We start from the raw sequence: 19,934 nt of genomic DNA on the forward strand, positions 1-19,934 counted from the left end.
TGGATAAAGTTTCCAACTTTATCCATAAAAGGTCACAAAATTTCAAGATCTAAACATTATGCACTTAAAGAGACCAAAAGCTCATAACACCCAAAAACTAGCTAGATCTGACAATTCCATCATCATGATTCAAACTTTATACCTCTAAAAGAAAGATCAAGGTGAACAAAGTTTGGATCTACATGCTTCAATGCAACCAACATTTCTTCAATGTGATTCTTCTTCTCCAAGGTGCACCAAGAACACTCGAAAGCACTTATAAACACCTTCTTTTTTCTTACAAGGCTCAATTTAGGGTTAGGGTCACAAGAGAGGGTGTTGGAGAGGTGGAGGCTGAGAATGGAATGGGTTTGGGGGAGTTAAGGAGCTTAAATAGGGCTCAAACCATGAAAATAGGTTTTGGGCACTGATCGCATACACATAACATACTCAATTTATGCCCATCGTAGTAGGGATGCCCTAGTACGCCCCACATACACGTTAAGTAAGCCCAACGTACGCGGCTCAACCCAAAACCGCCCTAACTTCAAACATAACTTCTTCGTTTAAACTCCGATTTCGACGATCTTTATATCCATAGAAAGGTGTTGAGAAGCTCTACAACCTTATCAACTCTCTTTTGCCTTAAAACTTACCGAAATTAAATCCAAAATTCATAATAGGCTTGAACTATCACTTTACAGTTATACCCCTTGCGCTCCAAAGGACCAACCAAAACTCTCGGATCACCTAATCTATATTACCTACGTCCAAAGGGGCCTAAATGTCTCTCTCCCCAAGGCCCGAGGCCCTATGATAACTAATCTTGAGTACACGGACCCAAATTATGAAACGATTCGAAACATGGTGTTACAACTCTCCCCCGCTTAAATTATATTTCATCCTCAAAATCATTCCTTACTACTTCCCCTGCCATGCTAGTCGATCTTGCCCCAACTTCACGAATTCTGATTTAACTTGAAGAATCATCCCATACCGACGAACGCCTCCCAAACCTGCCATCCAGACCCCATGTTGGCAGAAATCACTTTTTACCTCCGAAAGAATGAACCTTAACACTATGCCCTCTGCCAAAGAAGGAAGCCTGACTGCTCTTCTTAAGATTTGAAACAACTACCATACTCTTGTTAACTGGAAGACCTCATATCACATCGATAACCACCCAAAGCATGAACATCCTGAAAACATGAACCCATCAACTTAAACACTAAAAATTATTCCCTAGGACTACTGATCATTCATTCATCGCACCATCCCCTAGTCTTTGACTAGGACTACCATTCTACTATGCAGAAGGAATGCTTAAAATATACCGATAGTGAATTTCACCAAATCCCCAATTCGGAGGTTGCGCCTAACAACCTTAAATACACACTTGACTTCCTGACAAGTCATCACCAACCTGCTGATCCCACGAGCATAAGGATGGTCATTCCAAAAATTCTCACGTTGCATTCAAATCCCATTTCGGATCAGGTGCACCCCTACCTGACAAATCACTCGAGACTTTCGCAATGAACCTTATGAATCGAGATTTCGTAACCGATGCCCAACATTGGTAACCGAACTCCTGATAGATAGCTCACAAGCCAACTGAGTTCATAATGCAAACATTCTGCAAGTGGCTACTAAAGCACAACTATTATTCCTAACAACCATTAATTTCCGACATGCTCCAAACCAACTGGTCACTGAATCTCTCGACCCCCACAATACACTCGCACTCAAATAAGCCAAGAAAGCTAACGATCTGAGACCTAAGAGTCTCAATCAAAAGACTATCAGGTCTTACCCATATAAATCATACAACCACTTGTTCACGATACATCATGACACCTGCTATCCACTAAACGATAAGCTCACAACACTAAATCCATCTTGTCGTCATCACATCCATCGCCTGAAGACTCGTTACCAGCACCAAATGGGCCTAACGATACCCAACCACCAGTCTACCGACTTACAGGAACCCAATCAACATCCCACTTAATGCTAACTGAACACAACATGGGTCATACCCTTCTATCACACATAATTCCCTTCATAACACATATTGATATCAACATAAAACTAGACAAGAACATGGTCGCACACAACCCGAGAATGAGATAGACGGTCACACGCTTGTTCCGAATCGAAGGCTATAACAATATGCTTAGTAGAAAGTGAGCTGCAATCAATAAGAAGTGTGCCATGTTTAATTCGATCTACAACAAACTTTCTTCGCACAAGCAAAGTGGTGCGAACGACTTCGATGTATTTAGAGCCGCGAGGGAGCATCATGTCGAAACGGGCCATGTTTATTTGTACGGCTAAATTTGGGAGATTTTGAGAAATGACCCAAAATGGATTAAGACGCCAACATCATTAGAGGTACAATCAAAGAGGTCTCGTGGTTCGGATTCGATTGATACTTTTGATGCACGAACGAACATCGACCTCAACGCCGACACCGATGAGCTCTCAGACGACATCGTAGAGATCTCCCCATCACAACGACCGATAGGATGCGAAAAAACGAAGTGCGCTCAACGATATGCGGAGGATAGTGAAAGCAGGCTTCAAGAGCACGCGGAAATGAAATAGAAATTCGACCCCCACAACACAATCGCAAATAAAAAAACATGAATTGCAATGTGAGTATTTGGAGTTCCTTCGTGATCAAGTGGAGGAAAATCGAATGACGAAGGATTTGGCAATTCTTCATACAAGTGAGGAAAATATGGCACCGAGACAAGTGCAAGTGCTCCGAAAAATGAAGGAAAAGATCAAGAAGAAATATTTGGGCAATGACTAATGCATTGTTTTTATGTTTTTTAAATTTAGGATTATCATATTTTTTCTGTTCAATGTTTTGTTTTTTTGTAATGTCGTTTTTAGTTTTTAAATGTTATTTTTAACTTAGGATTTAATTAAATTACATGTGTTGTTAATTTATATGTTTTTTTTATAAATATTATGATATAAAAAAACAATTCAAATAATAGAAATTAAAAAATCAAAAAAAAAATAAATAAATAAATAAATAGAAAATAAAGAGTGTTATTTGGTGTTGTCTATGTTCATAGTTGGTGTTATAACACCGTACTAGATTATAACTCGCGTCAAACGCGGGGGAACACATAAAAAAGTACAAAGTGTTGAATGACATATTTATAGACAACTTTTTATGTTAAAAGAATTGTATATATTAATGGGTTAAAATGAATTTATTCAATTCATCAATACATATATTAAACAAAATTAATATCATAAAGCAAAATAAGAGATGAGTTGACGATTAAAAAAATTAACTCTGTCTTTCATATCGTTTCCGTCAATTGATTACCACAGTAAATAACATCTTTAACATGACGGTCGAACAATACAAAAGAAGCGGACCCAATTTTATATTGAACATGAATTATGACCCTCACCCTCAAAATTATAAAATAACACTTTAATGGACAATGAAATAAAATTGGAAACATTCAAATATAGACTAATGGCACAAAAACTTTACAAATGTAAAATTATGAACTTACTTGCTGTAAACATCATAAACTCCAGCACAACCATCACAAGTAAATGATTAAGCATTAGTATCATCATCATTCTTACTTACTTTTTTTGAACAGTCACCACAATAAAAAGAATACCAACCTTCGTCCAAATCAAAACCGATAATAGTAGCAATAATGGACAAACCAATTTCCTATTTCATATTATATATATATATATATATATATATATATATATAGACACACACACACACACACACACATATATATATATATATATAATCATTGTGTTATATGCCATAAATTTGTAAAATTAATGGAAAAATATTAATATTGTTAAGTATACCTCATTGTAATCTGGAATATTATCAATGTTCTTGATTGGGAAATGGAGGTAGTAATCTTCTGTCTTGGCCACAACATCATCGATGTTAAGCTGTGTAGTACTAATGGAAGACTCAACATTCAAATCCATATCAACAATACTACATATAAGAAGAAAAAAATAAAGAAGGTAAACAATATAAATAATTAATGATCAAGAATAAGGAAAAACAAACATTAAGCTATTAATTAATGATAAAAGACATATGCTTTTTTGAATTCTGAAAAATGAGACATGTCATCATTAATATGTAATCTCGACCCAAACAGATAGTTACTCACTTCATGCTCACATGGAAATAACAATTAAATTTGTAAATTAATTTATCTTATAAATAAAATATTAATGTAATGACATGGACATTTATAATAAAAAATATTCTTACCACCCCAAGTTTTAAGCTTTGTCGTACGTACGAGGATGATAACACTTGCAATATCAAAAGTACATTGCGTTTTTTCTTTTTTACCTCTGGAAAAAAAAGCATATGTTGATTGAGAAACAGAGACACAAACATATATTAAAGAAATATATGAATCATTCCCAAAAAAGTAGTTTTATTGCAAGGGTAAATAAGTCATTTTGAAGAAATAATATATGTAGACACTAAACCTTTCGGGAAGGTACTCCATTTTTACTTTTCTTTATTTCTATTTTCATCCGATCAAAACACAGAATCAAATCCAATTAATACATAACTAATTAAACTGAATTTTACTTCATCCGATCCAAAAATAGAATATAATCCAAACACACACACAGAGCGAGCAAGCGCACGCGCGCGCGCGCGCGCGCGAGAGAGAGAGAGAGAGAGAGAGAGAGAGAGAGAGAACATAGAATCCGTTTATCAAAAACTCACTAAGCCATTGATACATATACTGAACAAATAAACTATAACAAATATAAGAAATTAATCAGTAAATCAAAAAAAATTGCTAACCTTATGAAGCTGACATACGAACGTGATGCTGCAAAGTCCAAATTTCATGAAATTGTGATAACAACTGAATGAGATTATACTTATACATAATTTTGAACAATGATTTTGGAAAGGATATGAAGAAATTAATATTGTGATTCATATCATACTATTTTGAATTCTTTGATTTCAAATTCTATAATTATAAAAGATATATACAAATTATTTGATTTGAAAAGGGAACCATATTTATGTTTTGATAATTATGCTGACATTTATTTCACTTCAATAAATTCCAATTAAAAATCCTAGTCACCATTAATAAGTTTTCAACTTCCGAAACGTAAATCAACTTAATTTAGTTAATATTAAATTTATTTTATTTTATGATGACATCATTAAAATGATTCGATGGTTGAAATTAATCATGGAAACACAATGAATGACCATGATTATTGAAAGTGATATCATCAAATTTCTCTTTTAAGAGGATGCGGTATGGGTCTCGTTGAGACTCGTTGTGGTTGAGGTGGACGACCTTAACGCTGTCTTAACGGGGGGAACACCGCCCCCTACTCGTTGCATCTCGTTAAGCAATTTCTCTTGGCCGTTGCGACGTATTGAAATGACAAAAATATATACGTTCAATGGGTTAATGACTGTTGCAAACGGTCAATATTTGAAATAAAAAATACCTTTTTAACTTTATATATATATATATATATATATATATATATATATATAGACTTAGGTTATTCTATTCAAAGTAATTATTGTGTTATTGTATGCATACTTATTTTAAGAAAGTGATTAATATATATATTATTGAATTAAATATAATTGAAAAATATCATCTTAATTAATTACAAGGGTAATTTAGTCAATTAATATAGATTTAATAAAGAAAAATTTCATTCTTTAAGGGATCATAGATTCTATTAATTTTAAAAATCCAATTCTATGAATTATAATTCTTTTAATTCAGACATTCTGACAGAATATATGTTTATGAGTATATTCAAAACTAAAAATATTCTTGAACCATAAATAATAAAAATATTCTTGAACCTATTTCTTGATCATTAATTTAAAAACTTCTTGTAGCATAACAAATTCTTGAACAATCAATTGAAGAATAAAAACAAAAAAATACATTATTTCTTATAGAATATGGTAACAATGGTTAAGAATTACATTTATTGTTAAAGAATAAAACTAAAAAACAATCAAAACGGGAAAGAAAACATCAAAATCTAACAACGATTAATACATTCTAAAAGAATAATGTGGCCCGTTTCAATTTTGTGGCCCGTTCTTCAAGCATCAACTTATATGATTCCAACAGAATTGGAATAAGTCATTCCATTCCAATAGAATTGGAATCTCACCAATATCATCCATTGAATTATCTACATAAACATACTTGATACCTTTTTAGAATTCAACCGTGTCAAGATCCTGCATTGTCCACATAAATGAAGTGTTAAATCAGGAAAAAAACCTAAATTGAAATATGAATCAATTCGTAAAATGCAGCCAAAAAACTGCTCATTCTAATATGTATATTAGTCCCAAATAAAATAAAACCACTAACGGATGTCATCTTATAGAGCCTAACGAGACTATCTTAGTAGATAATATAAAAAGAGCTAACACCATCTTGGGATGACATATAGAGTCCTACTCACAAAAATGTTGCACCTCCAACAAACCAATGTACTTTATCTCTACTTCAAAACGTTCTGATGTTGCTACTGAACTATGCATAGATGATAGATGATTGCTGATTTAGTATGAAACAAACCTGTTCCTCAAATGATACAACACGAGGCTGAATCTGATGAAGTGTGTAATGAGCGATCTACTTTTGATTTCCATTCCTTCCCTGCCAAACACCCAATCCAAACACCCTTTGGTTTCTATCAAATGAAACAAACCCAAACACCCCAATGATTTCTATCTAACATTCAAACAAAAAGAAAAGGGAAGAGAACCTGTTACTGATCGGAGCAACTAATGGGTATGAAGAAATCAAACAAGTAGAGAGGAACATGAAAAGCAAATTAATCATTTCCTGTTAAAAGAATCAGAAAAAAGACAAGCTGTGGAGATGATCAAACCTTTGCAACAAGAACTTCACTCAATTTTGAGTATAAAGAATCTCGACGACTCTTTAATGATGTCAAATTTGTGCCATATGAATTCAACCTGTATAAAGGAGATATCAATTCAAGTTTCAAAATTCGAATGTAAATCCACTTTGGGAGAAAATGGAGTACAAATTGATGCCTGTTCAAGCGGAATTGCTAAATTAAAACACTACAAAATACTAAAAAAATATCAAAAATTTTACCTGTTGTTAGATGCCATTTTATGCATCTTATAGGGTAGTTATTATCATCATTTTAGCATCATATTTTGTACATTTGCATGTCATTTAGATAAACAATGTTCAGCTCATGTCTTTCATTAGAATTCTCGTACTGCTTATGTTTTTATGTCAATTTCAAATAGTTCGAGTGGAGCAGTGGAGATGATCAAACCTTTGCAACAAGAACTTCACTCAATTTTGAGTATAAAGAATCTCGACGACTCTTTAATGATGTCAAATTTGTGCCATATGAATTCAACCTGTATAAAGGAGATATCAATTCAAGTTTCAAAATTCGAATGTAAATCCACTTTGGGAGCAAATGGAGTACAAATTGAAGCCTATTCAAGCGGAATTGCTAAATTAAAACACTACAAAATACTAAAAAAATATCAAAAATTTTACCTATTGTTAGATGCCATTTTATGCATCTTATAGGGCAGTTTTTATCATCATTTTAGCATCATATTTTGTATATTTGCATGTCATTTAGATAAACAATGTTCAACTCATGTCTTTCGTTAGAATTCTCGTACTGCTTATGTTTTTATGTCAATTTCAGATAGTTCGAGTGGAGCAGTGCTTTGGGAGCAGTTGGATGCGTGTTTGGAGCTTAAAATGGAGCTTGGGAATTATGGAGTATGTTGAGGAATGCTTGCAAGATGCTTTGGTCAAGAAACATTGGATTGAATTGATCACACGAAGATAGAATATGCAATCTAAAGTTAAAGGATGTTGCTGGCAGCTTTGACCCCCTGTCAGTATTTTGACCATATCTCGAGAACCATTCTCCGATTGACGCAATTCAAAATGATATGAAAATAGACGAAATTTCGGACCTCATAGGCACAACCTGCGATCGCAGGTTGTCTCCTTTCGATCACAGGTGACCCTTTTTGCGATCACAGGTGTGGTCGCAGGTTGCCTTCGAGGTTCTTTTGTGCCCAAAATTCATCCGGGAGTGAAAACTCAATACCTGCGATCGCAGGTTGTGTACATGCGATCGCAGGTTGGCCAAAAAGTGTCAAAATAGCATCCTACTTCATTAAAAAGACACCAGACGCGTTTATTTCAAAACCTGCGATCGCAGGTTGTGTACATGCGATCGCAGGTGCACCGTTTTTTCTACTGGACGTATAAATAGACCCTAATAGCATTCCTGTAACCTAAGTTGGCGATTTCAGAGGTTCCAGACGACGAAAATACGATTTTGGAGGCGTTTCTTCTCTACTTTCATCAATTTCTGAAGACCTGAAGAATGTGGATCATCTCCTATGTTCAGTTTAGTAAGATTTAGTAGTTTAATGTTTCTTTTTATTGTTTTAGATAGGATTTTAGCCATGTCTGGCTAAACCCTAGTTTTCAGTTCTGCAAAAGACAAGTACTTTTCATGTGATTGATCATTAGATCTGGATTTTTATTTGTGTTTCTATCTAGATTCTTCAGTTTTGAGCTTAATGAATGTTTGATTTGAATTCTTGTTAGTCTGATCACCTAGCTAGGATTTTATCATTTCAGTTAATCAGTTAATAGAATTCATAATTTTTCTAATAAATTGGTAAAAGTAACAAGTATTAAATCGGTTCCGAGTTTGGGATTTGACTTTATTATAAACTGTAAAAAGCATACCTTTACGCTTCCGAGCTTGTGAGAAGTATTAGGTATTGCTGGGAATTTTACACAAATCAAAAAGCAATTTTTCTGATTTAATTAAGAGCTTGTTTAATTGAACAGTAAAAATTTAGGGTTAATTAAAGAGCTTGTTTTGGTTAACTAATTAAGGTAAAAGAGAAATTACTAGAGCTTGTTAGTTTTTCTCAGTACCAGCTTAGATAGAACGCATCACAAATAATCAGATCTGGATCAGTTACATGATTAGGAAAGTCGCAGCAAAACTGAAACCGTTTTTATTATTGATTTTCATTTAGTTTAATATCACTGTAATTTTAGTTTTTAGTTTAATTTAAAACCCCCTTTTATAATTTCTGTTTTGACTAGATGTGCCTGATGCAAAAAGGCATTGACTTTTAGGTTGTGTCCCTGGGGATTCGACCCTGCTTGCCTGTGCTATATTTTTAGTGCAACCAACAGTGATAAATTTATTTGTTTAATACGTGTGCGACAGCGTGTTAACACCTATACTTGACACAACCCGAGCAAATAGAAGCTAGATTCGAGTTCTCGCAGAAACCGCAAGTAGATGATTTCCTAGTTATCGTCCTTGAATTCTGAAACCCTAAAAAAATTAATGCAACGACCAATATCAAGCTAACGGATTACAACAATTACTGTACAAAATTATTTTACTAATATAATCAACGAATGCAAATATTCTAATTGAAATTGTTGGGAAGATCTACCAAATACGTTGCCCCAGATATCGAACAAAAACACTGTCCCCCTTTAACTTTCTACATAGTTGACCATGTGGGGTTTTGCTATCGAAGACGAAATTGATGAATACAATCGATTTATATGTTGTAGTTATGTGGGTATGAGTTTGAAAACTTCCTATGATAGTGAGGGGTTCCTCCATGACTACCTTCGATTAGATGTACAGTAATTCTCAACTCTTGATTTGATAAAGGCTACAACTCCGGATTTCCGATTAGAACTTGTGGACGATCAGTGAGGGGTTTCCGAACACGATCCGAAAGCGTCGATACCCTCTAGGATGCTAGGGCTTTATCGGGTGGGAGATTGAGGAAGACACACTTATTTATTTAGTCAATACCATTATTAAGGGATTATTTTTAGAATTTACTAAGCAAATTACTAAATTACTCTTATTTATTTAATTAATTATTTAATTTTTTATTTAATTTTGATTGGCCCACATTTATGCATACAATAACACAATAATTACTTTAAATACCTCAACCTAGCACTCTCTCTCTCTCTCTCTCTCTCTCTCTTTCTATATATATATATATATATACTCATTTTAATTCAGCTTTTACATCTTTTTATCATTCTCTCTATATTTTATACACTTTCTTAATCAAAAAATGGATCAAAACCCAAACACCCCCCCTCCATCATCAAACCCAAACACACAACCAAACACAACCTCGCTTCTCGGATTTGCAGGTTATGAAAATTATTTTAACATTTTATTGTCTCAAGGATCACCACAAAATCTCATACCAAGGCGCCGCTTTCAATCCCGCTTCACCACCACTACAATTTCCCAACTCACCTGACCTTCAACAAAATATATTGGTCAAAACCCAAATTTACAACAAAATATTTTCCCTACTTTTACGTCGATGCAACAAACAACCAACCAACCCCCACCTACAACACAATCATCGGTTGAAGTGGAAGCGGGAGGTAGTAGGAGAAGGAAAGGGAAAGTAAAATCGAATGGGAAATCGATAGCGGTTGAAACAGAAAATGCAGACGTTCCACAATGATGGGCACCGAAGGAGAAATATGCTTTGACGACGACTGTGTGTACGACTTCAAAAGACGAACTCCACAGAAATGGAATGAAGAAAGGAGCTTATTGGGGGGGGGGGGGGGGCGGTATGCGACAAGTTTCATGCTATATTGAAGAAAAATCTATATCGCAACAATGACATGTTGAGCAACAAATGGAGTCAAATAACTAAGCGGTGCAACAAATTCAACGGTATTTACAACCGGCTTGAGGCGCAACAGCAAAGCGGAACCAACGAATTCGATTTGTTCAAATCAGCAAAAGAACAATATCGGGTCGAAATGGGACATGTTTTCGAGTTTGAAAAATCATGGGAGTTGTTGTGAGCGGATCCAAAGTGGAATAAAACGCCTACATCGTCGGAGGTTCAATCCAAAAGGTCTCGCAATTCAAGCTCGATCGACGTGTCGGACGTACGGAATCACATCAACCTAAACGTCATCATTTGGATTTCCTAGAAAGGCAGGCACGGGAGAAGCAAGAGCAAAAAGATAGGGAGCTAATGACAGAACAATTGTCAATTCTTCGAACTAGCGATGAGGGTTTGACGTCTCAAGATCTAGCGGTGCTACAAGCAATGAAAGATCAAATTAGGAAGAATTATTTGGGTTAATTATGATTTTAGGAGTAATTTGAATGGTGTTTTAGGAGTATTGTTGAATTACTAGTATTGTTGTGTGGTTTTAGGAGTAATTTGAATGGTATTGTAGTTATGATTTTAGGTTTAAAATTATGTTTTTTTAATTGTAATCGTAATTTTAGATTTTTAATATTATGTGTTTTTTTGTTTTTAAAATTTTATGTTTTATAAAAATATATTCATTTTAGTGATTAAAAAAACGTAAAAAGAAAAAAAATGAAAAAAAACGAAAAAAAAAGAAAACCAAATTAAAAATAAAATAAAAAATAAAACATATTTATTCTCAAAAAGTTGGTGTTGCATCTTGTTGCATATTTCTCTACTTGGTATTATAACAATATTTTCTATGTAACATGTGAGGTGACACAACTTAATGTTACATCTTATTATCTTATTGCCTACTCCCCGTTCTAATATATAACTAGGTGTGAGACCCATGTAGACCTGACAATGGGGCGGGTTTGGAGCGAATCGACCTTGATCCAAACCCTTTTAACAAATTCCAAAACCCGATCCAAACCCGTAGAGTTTTGAATAATCAAACTCATACCCTTATCCTCCGAATCAGCATATATCCAACCCCACCCCGTAACCCGTAGGTTTTTTGAATAATCAAACAAATTTTACTTAAATCATAAAATCACATTTGTTAAATAAAACAAATGTTGATTTAGAAAACACATTATATACTCGAAAACTTTTGATTGTAATTAAAATCATTGTTGTAGTTACTTCTAATTAGTTTTTGATCCTTGATTGCATTGATAGAAAATGACAATTATAAACTTTCTTCAAGTTGATAAATGAATTTATTGATTTATAAATGAAATTGGTGATTACATGATAAAATATAAATGAAATGACATCACGATTCTTGAGAGAATAATGAAAGTCTAGAAGTTGAGTCCCCGAATCCTATGTATAAATAGTTTAGTCTTTGGCCTTTTCTCTTTGGACTTTAATTTGGAATTTAAAGTAAAATTTAGGCGGCATAAAATATAAATGTATAATTTTAAAATTTATAACGGGCGGGTTATAAATGGAGCGGATCGATGATGATCTATACCCGACCCTTTTAATAAAATGGTTAGCGGGTACGAGTCGTTAACGGGTAAAGGAATAAAAAACTATGCTCCAAACTCGTATAATTGTTAAAGGTTTGGATCGGATCAGGGTCAAAACTCACTCCATTGCCGGGCCTAGACCCATGTATTACATTAGTTTATTTAAAAAAAAAATTAAATATAAAATTTTAACAATTTGAAAAGTTTTAATTTATAAGAAAAATGAGAAAATTTTGAATTATTAAAATTAATGAGGCTTTAATGTATTAAATACATTACATGTATAAACTCTTTCTAATAAATATCTTACATATATATTATTTTACATATTAAATGTGAAATTTTAATTTAATAAAATGAAAAATACAATACACTGAAAATAAAAAATTTAAAATTTCTAAAAAATATAATGTATCCAAATAAAATAGAAAAAAATATCCAAATAAAATAGAAAAGAATATATGACAAAAAAAAGTATTCATTTATAATAGAAGACTAGAAGAGATAAAGACTAGAATTATGAAGTTACTTTTGGATGTAATAATGATCCTAGTAACCACCGGCTTAATCTAAACTTGGACAACTATACATAGGCGAAGGGTTGGACGATGTCGTGTCGGGTTATTCCTTCATCTCCCTCCAATCTGCATACCTCAAAAGTGAAAACCCTCTTTCATAATGCTATCTCTTTCCCTTTCCTCGCCCAATCCTCGCTATTGCCTTTCAAACCCCTTCTCTCTAGTAACCAACAACCCCCGTCTTCATGTATTCACCAACGACCAATATGCCGGAGTTGGAATCACTTCGCCGGAGGAACCGATTGTTACTCCGGTGGGACTCCATCGCGAGTTAATGCCGAAGCACGTTGCAGTCATCATGGACGGAAATAGGAGATGGGCTCGGTCGCGAGGATTGATGCCCCAGGCGGGCTACTTAGCCGGTGTCGGAGCATTGAAGGTCGTGGTGGATCTGTGCCGTAAGTGGGGAATACAAGTTCTTACAGTCTTCGCCTTCTCATCTGACAACTGGTTAAGACCCAAAGTATGTGTAATATTGAAATTGAATTCCAATTTCATCAGAATTTTTGTGGGTTCAGTCGATTGATTGGTTGTGTTTATGGTAGGTTGAAGTCGATTTCTTAATGAGACTGCTTGAAAGCACATTAAAAGATGAAGTTGCTTCTATGTCGAGGTAATTTCCAGCGCTTAGAATAAGTTTTCAATCAATTTCAATCCACTTTCAAAATGTAATTCTGATGACAGGGACGAAATCCGAGTTTCTGTCATTGGAGACATATCTAAGCTTCCACCGTCATTACGAGATTTCATTACACATTGTGAGAACACCACGAAGAACAATTCACGACTCAATCTTGTTATAGCGATTAATTACAGTGGGAAGTATGATATCGTCCAAGCTTGTCAAAGCATCTGCCAAAAAGTCAAAGATGGTGAGGTTGAACCTGAAGAAATCAATGAGTTTATGATCGATAATGAACTTTGTATGAAGTTGATACGGTTTCCAGACCCTGATCTTCTTATTCGGACAAGTGGGGAGATTAGAGTGAGCAACTTCTTTTTGTGGCAATTGGCATATACTGAACTATACTTCACTGAAACCCTTTGGCCGGATTTTGGAGAAGATGAACTTCTACGTGCTTTTCATACTTTTCAACAGAGACGGAGACGATATGGGGGATGAGATATTCGTGGGCTAATAATGTAACTATGTAACACTCAAAACGAAGATAAGTATTCTATTGCAATGGTATATATATTTCAATTTCTTTGTATTTTTTTTTTGTCAAATATATCATATAAAATGTAACTTCCTCATCAAACGGTTTGCTTCAAGATATTTAATGAAATCACCAACATAAGCTTCATATCAAGGATACGAATGCTAATGCAAAGCAAACTGAGACTAGACTACCAACAGCTAAATGAGCAAAATTGAGGTGAAATAGTGCATGCTAAAAACTTTTAAAAGGTTGTCTCTTAATGGTTCTATTAAGAGGCTTACAAAATAACCCTTTAGTATCTTGCTCCAACGTAAGACGTTGATTTTGTATTTTTGGCAATGACCGGTGATTTTGGATTTGTTCTTCACTCGAAATCTTATAATTACTATCTTTCTTCTTCCTTTAAGCCAAACAATACATAGTAGATTACGCAAAATCACCACCAAACTAATTCAAGAGCACGTCACACTAACAAATAATTGATGTTGATTTTCATGTTGTGTTGAATGATAAAAGCTAAATGTATTATCACTTTTACCGCATCATCTCTTCAAGATCTTGTCATTTAAAGGGGATCGTTTGCCACTTTTGTCATAAGATTTTTTTTCTCTTATTTAAAACTAAAATTAATTTATATAATACTAAATTTTCATTAAAATTAAAAAGACAAATTCACTTGAAATTAAATGAAAGATAACGAGCTTAAAATTAAATAAAACACAAGATACTTGAAATTTAAACATAACAAACATCAAAACATGAAAATAACACAACTTGATTCGACATATTGACGTCATTTTTCGCACCCAATTATAACTTGCCAAAACTATACAAATTGGAAAGGTTCGTTACTTTCTGCACGGAAAGTTTGAAGAGTATTGACTAACACAATTTCATCATTTTCACCATTTTCTGACGCACATTTCACTCTAAGAAACATAACGTGAAAATGTACTAACACTGTCGGGGCCGGTCTTGAGGATTCAATTGCCTAGAACGAGCTGGAAAAAAGACCCTTAGTTCCTTAGTTCTAACGAGTAACGAATTAAATTGCATAAACTAGTTTTTTTTAAATGACGATATACTTGATTTTACATGAGCTTAGATTGTAGTGCATGATCTAAACAACTGCTTATTCACCAATATAGTTAACCAAACTATCTTAGGTAGAATTTAGTGGAATCCGTTTCAATTTTCAAGCATCTTTACATCACCTAAAATAATTAGTGATCACACCATATTCACATAATTAAGATCACATTTGTTTATTTATATAGTTTACCTAGACCATATTGCAAGAAGGAATTGACACGAATAACATATAATTTTGGACGTTACAAGAAGGAGAAGAGCAAGTAGAAGAAAACCACCCAGAACAACCAACCTAAAGGAATATAGTAGAAACAAGAATAGGATATTAAGACTATCAAGTGTTCAAATCATTGTAAGGTTATAAACAAGAATAGGATATTAAGACTATCAAGTGTGCTTGAAAGGTTTATGATTTTTAAAAATCAATTTCCTATTTCAATCTCACACTTGGATAACTACTTGGTCATCAGAATATAGTAGAAACAAAAGCTTCATTTTAATCGAATATCATATAAGTTATTGTCTTTCTCTGCGATTTTCCTGGTGATGCCTTGTTAAGATTGGGGCAAAAGTGCAAAACATTTGAGTTTCATGATAATAGTTTAGCTAAGTATAGAAATCACCAAATGCAAGTCAATTATGATTTACCAGTGATCTTTATCATTACTAACAATCATGTTGGACTCCATATGTTTATTTCTGAAAGAAATGTACTCCTAATATCCACCCCTCATAAATATTCTAACTTGATCGATGGAAAATATACAATTTCTCGATTTTTACTTAGTGTTCTTGAGGAGTTCCAGACTGGGATCAACAATATAAACACCGGTAGTTCAAACCTAACTACAAAAAGTTGAAGAATGAAGAATTATGGGTTGATGGAAGTACCTTTTGAGAGGAAGAGCCGATACCTAGAGGGTTTGATGAAGACGAAGAAGCAGGCACCACACACAGGCGGCCCCGCCCGTGACCAACTCCCTTGCTTGAAGCGTTGAATGACTGCGTCTGGCCTTCTACCTACTGCCTTCGCGTGTGGATTATGGAGTAATCAATCTATCCTTTGCATTTTTTGTGCCTATTCCTGAATATAGCATAAAAAATTGGGTCCCTAAAACATTTAGGCCCTGTCCACATGTCCCTCCCCTCCCCCCCCCCCCCCAAAAAAAAAAGGGCCTGCACATTGTATTTGTTTTTTTCTATTTGGCGAAAAGTTGATCGTTAGTTCGATGGTGACTTTAACGTATTTCGTTGTTGTGTCGATCCATATACAAGCCAAAACGATCTCTTCTGCTATGGTTCAAGAATAAGCCATTTCTGAAAATTGTGAAAAATGAAAATGTTTGTTTGTATTTATTTTAGTTGGAAAGGAGTTTGAAATTTGAAAGTTCTGAAAAAAAAATATTATAATTTGGAAAATAAGGTATTTTTTGAAAAGTGGTATAAAAAATTAAAAACAATTCAGCAAATTGCCGATTTCAAACTCAGCATGCCAAGCTAAGAGAGTGGTATTCGTCGAGTCCAACTCAGCATCGGACAAGCTAATATCAAACAACCTTAGTTACAACATCACAATACACAAGCAATATGCCACATGACAACAAGATGGAAAAATTTGTGAAATTGCCAAAAAAAAGAAGGGTTGGTCGAAGAAAATGACCAAGAATTAGGAGTTTTCGAAAAAAATGACCATGACTTCTATAGAGAAGGTCTGTGCGGAAGTCTTTTAGCTTTGAGGGACAAGAAAACTCTCTAAGGAAATGAGTTGGCGGGGGAAAAGGAAAAAAAGTTTATAAAATTTTAATTTCGTAAAAGGTGCATCATTCCACATAGATGCCTTTTATGGATCTGCTTTTGAAAAGTACTTTTATGAGGAATTGTTCTTTGCTAAAACATGGTCTATGTTGGCTAAATTGTCGAAGAAGTAGACTTAGAAACATAGTTTTATAGTTTAAATTGTTATTTTGAATCATTGATATGTGCTAAATGTTGATACATCATTAGATTTAAAAGAAAATAAATATCAAAATCGTTATTAGGTCATGTTTTAGTAAAGAACAATTTTTTAGAGGAGTACATGTGAAGAATAGAGCCACAGAGGACATCTCTGTGGAACGATAAACCCTCTGCGGAATTAAAATTTTATAATTTTTTTTTATCTTTTTGTTTTTTCCGTTATTTTTCGAAACCTCCTAATTCTTTATCATTTTCTTTCATAAAGCCCCTTCTTTTTTTTCATTTCACAAATTTTCTCTACGAGGATATTCATACAAACGTTAACTATTGGTCACAGTACCCAGATATATTTTTCCCAATTCATGTGAACCACATACCACCATCCTCCGAAACCACCACTAGATAAGGGGTTATAGATAAGGCCTAACCATTCTTATCCGTGAGATGGATTCACGTACTTCATCCAACGGTTACCAAACCCTCACTTAGATAACCCCTGAACAACCATCCAACTCTATACATCAACAACTAAATTCATACTTGAACCCACACTTATCCCACGACAAACCGGAGCACAGTAGCCTCCATCACCGACAGTCATGGCATCCACCGCAGCTGCGGCCGCCGCCACGTCTTCTTTCATGGGAACCCGTCTCCCGGAACTGCATTCCAGTTCTGGTCGAGTCACGGCCCGGTTTTCCTTCGGAAAGAAGAAAGCAGCACCTAAGAAAGTGTCCAAACCCGTCACATCCGACCGGCCGTTATGGTATCCAGGTGCAAAAGCGCCGGAGTATCTCGATGGAAGCCTGGTTGGAGACTACGGGTTTGACCCATTTGGTCTAGGTAAACCCGCTGAGTATCTTCAGTTTGATTTGGACTCATTGGATCAAAACTTGGCTAAGAACTTGGCTGGGGACGTGATCGGAACCAGGTTCGAGAATGAGGACGTGAAGTCGACTCCTTTCCAACCATACACCGAGGTGTTTGGGCTTCAGAGGTTCAGGGAGTGCGAACTGATACACGGGAGATGGGCTATGTTGGCTACCCTTGGTGCGCTTGTTGTTGAATCGGTGACTGGTGTTACATGGCAAGACGCTGGAAAGGTACCATATATATATGTATAACCTAATCTGTATCATTTATCAATCATAAAAACAAAAGAGCTCATTAACTAATCTTTTTATTTGACATTTGCTTTCTTTTAGGTGGAACTAATCGATGGTTCATCTTATTTTGGACAACCGTTACCCTTCTCTATCACTACTTTGATTTGGATCGAGGTTTTGGTTATCGGATACATTGAGTTTCAAAGGAACGCTGAACTGGAACCTGAGAAAAGACTCTACCCAGGTGGTCCATTCGATCCATTGAACTTGGCAGCTGACCCTGAAAAGAAAGCTGTTCTTCAATTGGCGGAGATCAAGCATGCTCGTCTTGCTATGGTGGCGTTTCTTGGGTTTGCTGTCCAGGCTGCAGCCACCGGAAAGGGCCCGCTCAACAACTGGGTAACCCATTTGAGTGACCCGCTTCACACTACCATTCTTGATACCTTTGGGTTCTTTTCCTAGATATATTTTGTTTTAATTACTATCTCTACATATGATACTTATGCATCCTCGTCTTTACTATGACCTTGTAAAGTTTGTAACATTTGGCTGTTTGAGTATTATCACCTATTCTTGTGCAAATGCAGTTAATTTACTTAATGTGGTCTGGCCACGATTGTGAATGATTCAAGAAACTACAGCTCGCTGTCTCTTGAAAAACTACTTCAAAGGTTTATTTATTTATTTATTTTTTATATATAATTTTTTGGGTGGGGGATAATAGGTTTGGCTAAAAATTCGTGATCAATTGATCAATCGAGAACTATAAACAACTGTGAATGAGAAGCACCAATGGCTTGGCCGTGTGTTGCATTAGAGAAGAAAACTACTAACACAATAAATTGACGCCATAGTTTCCAGAATATCAAATTTAGTCCCTAATATTTTTCGGTTTCACTTTTGATCCGTACCTATATAAATTGACTTTTATACCCCTTTTACTTTATTTTATGTTTTCTTTTAACTAACTTAATATTAAAAAATAAAAAACAAAATAAAAACACCCCCACACCTAACCCTCACCCCAACAAATCCTACCCTTGTCTCCAAAACATAAATCAGAAGAACATGATCGTCCTTTTTTCTCCGCAATGATGCCTTCCACCAGTAAGACCCTTTATAGCCCCCTTGACCCCCTCCCTTCTTCCCGTCACCGACCCACCCCTCTTCCTTCATTGAGTCTGAGTGATAAGGTAAGTTGAATGATGAACAGGGGAGTGCCCTTTTGGTTGAGTTTGTGTTCTGATCGAAAATCAATTGGTGATGGCGATGTTGGTGGGTAATAGGAGATGTGGTGGTGCTCGAGTGGAGGTATAAGGTGGTTTTGTGGTGAATATAGTGGTTGGGATGTTGTTGTAAGGTAAGCGGTCAACAAAGATATGGTTTTAAACAATGGAAATGGCGGCAGTGAAGGGTTCGATGATGGCAGTGAACCAAGATCAAAAAAATCCAATGATGTTGTGACATCCATCAAAACTCAGGTTAGTACACAACCCGAACCTCACCACTTTCATGTGTGTGAACATAACTTAGTTCCAGATGCTGAATTAGGTCGCAAGTTAATAGATCCTTCAGAACATTTAGTTGTAACTTAGCTTACACAACCTTCTCATCGATAAGTGAAAGACCCTCACTTTCGTATTTCTGAAAGACCCAAACTTTCATACTTGACAATATAGTTACTTCAAAACATGCTATTTGCATATTTATAAAAACAA

At 34.9% G+C, this 19,934-nt stretch overlaps 2 protein-coding genes across 2 annotated transcripts; both read left to right on the plus strand.

Moving 5' to 3' along the window:
- Nucleotides 1–12,911: 12,911 nt before the first annotated feature.
- LOC111891714 (dehydrodolichyl diphosphate synthase 2) lies at nt 12,912–14,113 on the plus strand. The gene is made up of 3 exons (XM_023887783.3): nt 12,912–13,362; nt 13,445–13,512; nt 13,584–14,113. The coding sequence occupies exons 1-3, from the start codon at nt 13,000–13,002 to the stop codon at nt 14,020–14,022; spliced, it is 870 nt and encodes a 289-aa protein (XP_023743551.1). The 5' UTR covers nt 12,912–12,999; the 3' UTR covers nt 14,023–14,113.
- Nucleotides 14,114–17,558: 3,445 nt separating this feature from the next.
- Nucleotides 17,559–18,798, plus strand: LOC111891773 (chlorophyll a-b binding protein CP29.1, chloroplastic). The gene is made up of 2 exons (XM_023887835.2): nt 17,559–18,213; nt 18,316–18,798. The coding sequence occupies exons 1-2, from the start codon at nt 17,710–17,712 to the stop codon at nt 18,676–18,678; spliced, it is 867 nt and encodes a 288-aa protein (XP_023743603.1). The 5' UTR covers nt 17,559–17,709; the 3' UTR covers nt 18,679–18,798.
- The last annotated feature ends 1,136 nt before the right edge of the window (nt 18,799–19,934 follow it).

Source organism: Lactuca sativa, chromosome 5 (assembly GCF_002870075.4).
Source record: "Lactuca sativa cultivar Salinas chromosome 5, Lsat_Salinas_v11, whole genome shotgun sequence".
Lineage (NCBI taxonomy): Eukaryota > Viridiplantae > Streptophyta > Magnoliopsida > Asterales > Asteraceae > Lactuca > Lactuca sativa.

Coding starts and splice junctions, on each gene's coding strand:
- LOC111891714 (XM_023887783.3), top strand. CDS start 13,000: ATGCTATCTCTTTCCCTTTCCTCGCCCAATCCTCGCTATTGCCTTTCA. Junction 13,363..13,444: donor ACAACTGGTTAAGACCCAAA/GTATGTGTAATA, acceptor TGTTTATGGTAG/GTTGAAGTCGATTTCTTAAT. Junction 13,513..13,583: donor GAAGTTGCTTCTATGTCGAG/GTAATTTCCAGC, acceptor TTCTGATGACAG/GGACGAAATCCGAGTTTCTG.
- LOC111891773 (XM_023887835.2), top strand. CDS start 17,710: ATGGCATCCACCGCAGCTGCGGCCGCCGCCACGTCTTCTTTCATGGGA. Junction 18,214..18,315: donor CATGGCAAGACGCTGGAAAG/GTACCATATATA, acceptor GCTTTCTTTTAG/GTGGAACTAATCGATGGTTC.